The sequence below is a fragment of the Poecilia latipinna genome, unplaced genomic scaffold (assembly GCF_001443285.1).
Source record: "Poecilia latipinna isolate Pla-1442-1.1 unplaced genomic scaffold, P_latipinna-1.0 Scaffold1986, whole genome shotgun sequence".
NCBI lineage: Eukaryota > Metazoa > Chordata > Actinopteri > Cyprinodontiformes > Poeciliidae > Poecilia > Poecilia latipinna.
Window position 1 is genome coordinate 109,902 of NW_015114602.1, and position 7,112 is coordinate 117,013.

General features: G+C 44.9%; 1 protein-coding gene across 2 annotated transcripts in view; it reads left to right on the top strand.

Moving 5' to 3' along the window:
- The window catches only part of LOC106935612 (WD repeat-containing protein 17-like), a 10,875-nt gene extending 4,155 nt beyond the window's left edge, over positions 1-6,720 (top strand). The window contains exons 2-12 of one of the 2 annotated variants that reach the window (XM_015016158.1): positions 1,963-2,101; positions 2,974-3,157; positions 3,217-3,447; positions 4,219-4,329; positions 4,416-4,556; positions 4,626-4,748; positions 4,989-5,176; positions 5,251-5,419; positions 6,276-6,364; positions 6,429-6,511; positions 6,585-6,720. In XM_015016158.1, the coding sequence (XP_014871644.1) occupies positions 1,979-2,101; positions 2,974-3,157; positions 3,217-3,447; positions 4,219-4,329; positions 4,416-4,556; positions 4,626-4,748; positions 4,989-5,176; positions 5,251-5,419; positions 6,276-6,364; positions 6,429-6,511; positions 6,585-6,675 (1,533 nt within the window). In that variant the 5' untranslated portion in view covers positions 1,963-1,978 and the 3' untranslated portion in view covers positions 6,676-6,720. Of the gene's footprint in view, positions 1-1,962; positions 2,102-2,973; positions 3,158-3,216; positions 3,448-4,218; positions 4,330-4,415; positions 4,557-4,625; positions 4,749-4,988; positions 5,177-5,250; positions 5,420-6,272; positions 6,365-6,428; positions 6,512-6,584 lie in introns of both variants that reach the window. The other variant, XM_015016157.1, reaches the window with a different exon arrangement.
- Positions 6,721-7,112: the final 392 nt, after the last annotated feature.

Genomic DNA, 7,112 nt, shown 5'->3' on the forward strand with positions numbered 1-7,112 from the left:
GAACAGCGCAGCAGGAGAATGCGATTAAAAGGCCGCCTGTCACGGCAAGACATTTCTCTAGACAAATTGTCCCAGAAGTTATTGTGATAAACGATAATATTGTTGTCCTGAGACAATTTTCCAGTAATATAATGATAATAGCATAATAATGCACATTCTCACAGATGAATAATCTTTAAATTCTAACAAACATTTAATGTTGGACATTTTATAAGACATTTTCAATATCCACAATAAACAAACAACACAACAGAAATAACAAATGAAATGAATTATGAAAACAAAATTGTTCTTCAAATATAAGGACTGGTTGAGACCAAAATACCAGACCGAAAACTTTTATCATCTGTATTTTGGTTTTGGTAGGAAGAAAAAAAACAGATAAATTATGCACAACAGACATATCCCCCTTTTTCACGGCAGTCTGAACGATCTGTTCACCCAACAACAAAATATGATTTGTGCTGCTTTACTATGTGGAAGTAAATTATGTCTGATTGTTTTAGCATAAAATTTGAAAAACACTGACATGACTGTTCAGAGTGCAAATATTAGTAAGATAATTTTGTTTGCTTGAACAATAAAAAAACAACTGATTATATTTACAATAAGTGCCAATAAAATCTGTGAAACAACAGAAATATGACCTAAAATGAATAATTCTGTGCCAATCCCAACAGGGATGTGAACATTTATTGAGTTTGTTGGGAACTGTGATGGTTTTAGAAGAAGGATCTGAGTTTACGCTGCTTTGTGCACTGAGGATGCAGCAGTTTGTCATTGAAGAAAGATCCAGATTCAGGAATGAATGAAAATAATCAGAAATATGTCATGGTGAGGAGCGAAGAAAGAGCAGAAAACATGAAGAGTCCAGAATAATAAAAGTGTGCAGGTGGATCGTGTGTTTCTCCGTCAGCACTCGTCAGCCAGTCGAGCCTCCCTGATTCTGCTAATGAAGAGAATCAGCATGTAAATCAGCCGATTTGCGCCTGACAAGACGAGGTCAGGGGAAAACTGGCCCGCAGGTGTTTGAAGATCTTTGATTGATAAATGTTTTCATCCACAGCAGCATTAGTCAGCTGGTAAAATGAAGAGAGGATTTTCTGCATTACAGAGGCAGACGTGCAGCTGCAGATGTGCAGCAGGTGCCATGCGTCTGCTGAGCGTTAGCAGCCGATCAGCAGCAGAGCGATCCAAGCGCAGCAGAGATTAATTCAATCTGCTCTGTAATCATCTTAGCCTGCAGCCTGCAGGTGGAAAAGCGAACCGAGCCTGGAGCCGTCCGCGTGTTTTCACGTTAAAAACTGCAGAAACGTTTTATTATGAATCTGAAAGGAACAGAAAATAATGAGCAGGTAAACTGAACCTTACGAACCACCTTACGAACAACGACTACCATAAAACAGAATAAATATCAAAATCAGTCAACACAAAAAACCTGTAGCTTAAGGATGCAACAAGCTATTACTTTAGTTTTTGATTAAGTAATCTATTAATTTTGGCTATTAATCAGGTAAAAAAAAAAAATCTGTTCTGCCGATTCGTCATGAAAGCCTTTTTTTGTACAATTTTAGAAGAATGTTTGTTGACTATTTGTGGATTAAATGATTAATAATTGGATTGTATAATGTTACTAAAAGGAGATTTTATTTTTACGGAAGGTGAACCAGGTGAAGTTAAGTCTGCTACTAAACACATACAAGGTTTTTTTAATCTTAGATGCTAAATGGTTATATTTGTGTCCAGCTTTGGCTTCATGATGCTCTGATCTTTTTAGAGTCGATTCACTGACTACTAAATTAGTTGGTGATAATTTGAATAATTGCTTCATCCGATTAATCGTTTCAGAATTGCTAGCTTCCGCTAACTAAAGCCAACAAACACGGTTCTCCTTCCTTCAGATTCATGTGTTCATATTCATGCGTACATACTGTCGTTGCTGATGGAGGCGGGCCGTTCCAGGTCTCTGCAGGTGAGGATGGCCAAGGTGAAGCAGGTGGGCCTCCTGGCCGCCGGCTGCCAGCCCTGGAACAAAGACGTGTGCGCCGCCAGCGGAGACCGCTTCGCCTACTGCGCTACGTTAGCCATCTACGTCTACCAGGTGAGGTCATGAGGACCGCTTCATTCATTCATTCATTCATTCATTCATTCATTCATTCATTCATTCATTCATAAATATCACAAATTCAATCAAAAATATTTATTCAGCAAAAAAATCCAGTTAATTAGCTTCCAAGGTAAATACTTAGCTCCATGAATGTTTAGCGGACAAGCTAACTATATGGCTGTGAACTACACAGTTAGCTCTGAGCTATGCAAATAATTAGTTAGCTAATTAGCCAAAGAGGTTTGGAAGTCCCAGCTTTTATTGTGGTTGCCCACTTCCGGTTATTGGAAGTGATTTTGGCATGTTAGCCAAATGTTTAGCTTGCTAACTAACTAGTTTGAAGCTAAATGTTTAGCTTGAAACCGTGACGTTTATGAATGAATGATTAACATGGTAAAAATGTGACTTTGAAAAATGAACCCTCGTTTTTTATTTTATGACAGGCTAATCAAACCAAATTATTGGTGTTAACCGTTAACTGTGTAACTTTGTGCCTCATAATTACACACCGACCTTTAAAAGTCAAATTGATCAAATCTGCTGCCGTCTACACTGGTTGTTGTTTTTCTGTTGAAGACGCAACTTCCTGTTTTTGATTAGATTTCTAAATTTATGTCACAAAAGTTGCAGCACATGATGTTTTCAAGACAACATCATCGGATAAAATTTAGTTTTTGTTATAAGTGAAGTATATAAGTGAAGCTTTGAAAATTTGAGCAGGATGAACCAAACCTGATCCAGAAAGTTCTCCTCTGACGGCTGCTCACCTGTCTGAGGAGGGAGCTGCTTCCCAGGACTGATCCCTGAGGGACTCCCTTGCTCACCTTTGACCTTGGCGGGTAAAGCAGATGTTTGTTTGTGTGCAGCTGGACCAGCAGTACAACGAGTTCAAGCTGCGCTCCATCATGTCGGAGCACAAGAAGACGATCACGGCCATCAGCTGGTGTCCCGACAATGCCGACCTGTTCGCCTCCGCCTCCGCCGACAACCTGCTCATCATCTGGAACGTGGCGGAGAAGAAGGCTGCCGCCCGGCTGGACAACACCAAAGGTAGGCGACCGACAGGGACTCTCACCTCTGACCTCTGAGCCATCCTCCTTCCTCTCCAGGCGTCCCCGTCTCCGTCAGCTGGTGCTGGAACTCGGCGGACGGCGTGGCCTTCGTGTCGCAGCGCGGCCCGCTTTACGTCTGGGACTACCGAGGGTCCGACGCGGCGGTCACCGTCCACAAGGAGGCGCACTCCTTCCTGTCGGACATCTGCCTGTTCCGCTGGCACCCGAGCAAGAAGGGCAAGCTGGTGTTCGGACACACCGACGGGAGCCTGTCCGTCTTCCAGCCCGGTAAGTCCAGACCCGCGCTCTGGGGGAAACTAAGTTCACCCCCATTTCTAAGTTCACCCCTAAAGACATCTCTTATTTTGAGCTTTATTTAAACAGTTTGCATTAATTTCCAGTTATGGTCTGAGAGTTTGTTTAATGGGTTCAGTGGTTTTCCGCCTGAAAAGGCTTGAGAAATACTGATCTAGAGAGAATGACCTTTGACCTCTACCCTGCTCAGTGAGGCCTGTAGAGTCTGGAACGAAGTGCTGAGATTGGACAGGAAGCTTATTGTCGGTTTTGGCTCAGCGTAGCTTCGTAGTCTGCAGCTTACATTCTAGATTTTCAGATATCTAGCAGGTAATTATGAAACTGATTTTATGATAACTCAGCCTGCCGTACACGGTTGTTCCTTTGACCTTTAACCTCTACAGTTACATGGTCCTGTAAAACTCTCAGAAAACAGAAAACGTTCTGATAATAGATTATAATTTGTACTTTTGAATACTTGAGTATTTTTATAAGTACTTCAGTACTTCACTACTTTCGCTGGTAGTTGAGTGCCAATATTTTACTCAAGTACCAGAGCTGGGTTAGGGTTAGGGAAGTACTTTGCCCTTCACTGGTTGTTTCTCTGACCTCTGACCTTGGGATGAACCTTCTCCCAGGTGTTTTCTTCTCTGGGGGGTGATACACTTTGTATGACCTTTGACCCCTTCCCAGATTGATGAGCAGTTCTACTTCCTGCCCTGCAGTTTGGTAACGTCTGACCTCTGACCTCTGCTGTGTGTCCAGGCAGTAAAAGCCAGAAGCATGTCCTGCGTCCAGAGTCCCTGGAGGGGACGGACGAGGAGGACCCGGTCAGCGCCCTGGAGTGGGACCCTCTGTCCACCGACTACCTGCTAGGTACCCTAACCCCGACCCGGAGCCTCAGTGCAGACGCAGCCTCAGGTTCTGATCGGGTTCTGATCCGCCGTCTTCTTCTCCTGCAGTGTCCAACCTCCATAACGGCGTGCGGCTGGTGGACAGCGAGGGACTGTCCTGCATCACGTCCTTCTGCTTCCCGTCCGCCGCCGCCTCCGTCCAGTGCCTGGCCTGGGTTCCCTCGGCTCCGGGGATGTTCATCACCGGCGGTGAGAGGCGCTGCAGGACCCTGGCTCTGAATGAAACCTGATTGGTGGTGAGACGTGTTCTTTCTGCAGACTCGCAGGTCGGCGTGCTGAGAGTTTGGAACGTGTCTCGCTCCACGCCGTTGGACAGCTTCAAGCTGAAGAAGACAGGATTTCACGCTCTGCACGTGCTCAGCGCTCCACTGGCCAAAAGACGTAACTACACCTCCGATAACCCAACACGTAGACTGAAGCTTCATTTATAACCTAAACAATTAATCACTATTAGTCGATTATGGAAATCTCAGCTAAATTAGTCATTCTTTAATCTTAGAATGGAGTAAAAATTTTAAAAAGTCAATTTCAGAGCTGTAATTAGGTCAAAACTGTCCCCCAGTTTTCCTGCTGGATCTCTGGATCGATGCTCAGGCTGACCACCTCTGCTCCCCTCTGCAGCTCAGAGCTCCAGTTCTCCCAGTAAGAGCCAGCACACCAGTTCCACCAGCGAGGCCGTCCCTCCGCCGACCCTGTCCCAGAACCGGGCCTTCTCTCTGCCGCCCGGCCACGCCGTCTGCTGCTTCATGGACGGCGGCGTCGGACTCTACGACATGGGGGCCAAGAAGTGGGACTTCCTGAGAGACTTGGTACTCTGCAGGCTGAGTGGCTGGCAGGACAGGAAGTGTCTCGGTTCGCTCTGACGTCTGTTTTTAAATTCCAGGGCCACGTAGAAACCATCTTTGACTGCAAGTTTAAACCCGATGACCCCAACCTGCTGGCGACGGCTAGTTTTGATGGAACCATAAAAATCTGGGACACCAACACACTGACGGCCGTTTCTACGTCCCCTGGCAACGAAGGCGTGGTTTACTCTCTGTCCTGGGCTCCAGGTGGATCAGCTGCTAACACACTGCTAATATCAGCTAATGTTAGCATACCAGCTAATGTTAGCATACCAGTTAATGTTAGCATATTAGCTGGTGTTAGCATATTAGCTAATGTTACCATGTCAGCTGTTAATTTATGAGCTAATGTTAGCACATCAGTTAGTATTGGCTTTTCAGTCAATGATAGTATATCAGCTAATAATATTAGCATATTGGCTAATGTTAGCATACCAGCTAATGTTAACATATAAGCTAATGTTAGCATTTGAGGTTATGTTAGCATATCTGCTAATGTCATACCATACATTGCACATACTAGCTAATGTTAGGATGTTGACAATTGTTGAGATATCAGTTTATGTCAGTTTATAGACTGTTAGTTTATCAACTAGCATTTACTATTCTGTGCTAACAGTAGTTAATATGCTAATTAATAATAGCTGATATGCTAATAATGATATACTATTGTTAGTAAATATATTATTATTAGCAAATGTATTTAGCTGCAACTACCTGTGTTAATGGCTCCTGTCTTGTCAAAGTTAGCTAATAACTAGCATTAATAAGTTAACACTACCTTACTTTTATTGTGTAAAGGTAAACATGAGTGATTGGATATTAGTGGGAAACAGCTGGAGGTGTCATTCTTAGCAGTGGCAGCTTGAGGAGCTGGGCAGTGAGACAGTGGTGAGGTGTGAGGCAGGACTGGCAGCAGAGAGCATTGTGGGTTGGGAGAGTTTGCTTGTGCGGTCCTTCTGTGTTTCTTGGATCTGGAAAGTGTTAGTCTGGATGTCAGGAGCCAGAAGGTTGCTGTGGTTCTTCATGGGAAAGCAGTTTTTCTCTGCTTGTTTCTAAGGAGACCTGAACTGCATCGCGGGAGCCACGTCTCGTAACGGTGCGTTCATCTGGGACGTCCGGAAGGGGAAAATCATCACCCGCTTTAACGAGGTCAGTTCAGATCTGCAGACTTGGTGAAGCTGGAGCGGTTCTAACTGCTGCTGTCTCCCTTCAGCACGGTAAGAACGGGATTTTCTGCATATCGTGGAGCCACAAAGACTCCAAGAGGATCGCCACCTGCAGCGGAGACGGGTTCTGGTGAGCGCTGGTCCAACCGGGTTGAATCTCGCAGCGATGAGGCGGAGCGCGTTTCATGTTCTCCTCTCTGCAGCATCATCAGAACCATCGACGGGAAAATCCTGCACAAGTACAAACATCCTGCTGCCGTGTTCGGCTGCGACTGGAGCCAGAACAACAAGTAAGACCTGAACGTCCGTCCGTCCGTCTGTACATCCATCTGTACATCCATCCATCTGTACATCCATCCATCCATCCATCTGTACATCCATCTGTACATCCATCCGTCTGTACATCCATCCATCTGTACATCCATCTGTACATCCATCTGTACATCCATCTATACATCCATCCATCCGTATATCCGTACATCCATCCATCCGTACATCCATCCATCTGTACATCCATCTGTACATCCATCCATCCATACATCCATCCATCTGTACATCCATCCATCCATCCATCCGTACATCCATCCATCTGTACATCCATCTGTACATCCATCTATACATCCATCCATCCGTATATCCGTCCGTCCGTCCGTCTGTACATCCATCCATCTGTACATCCATCCATCCATCCATACATCCATCCATCCCTACATCCGTCCATCCGTGCATCT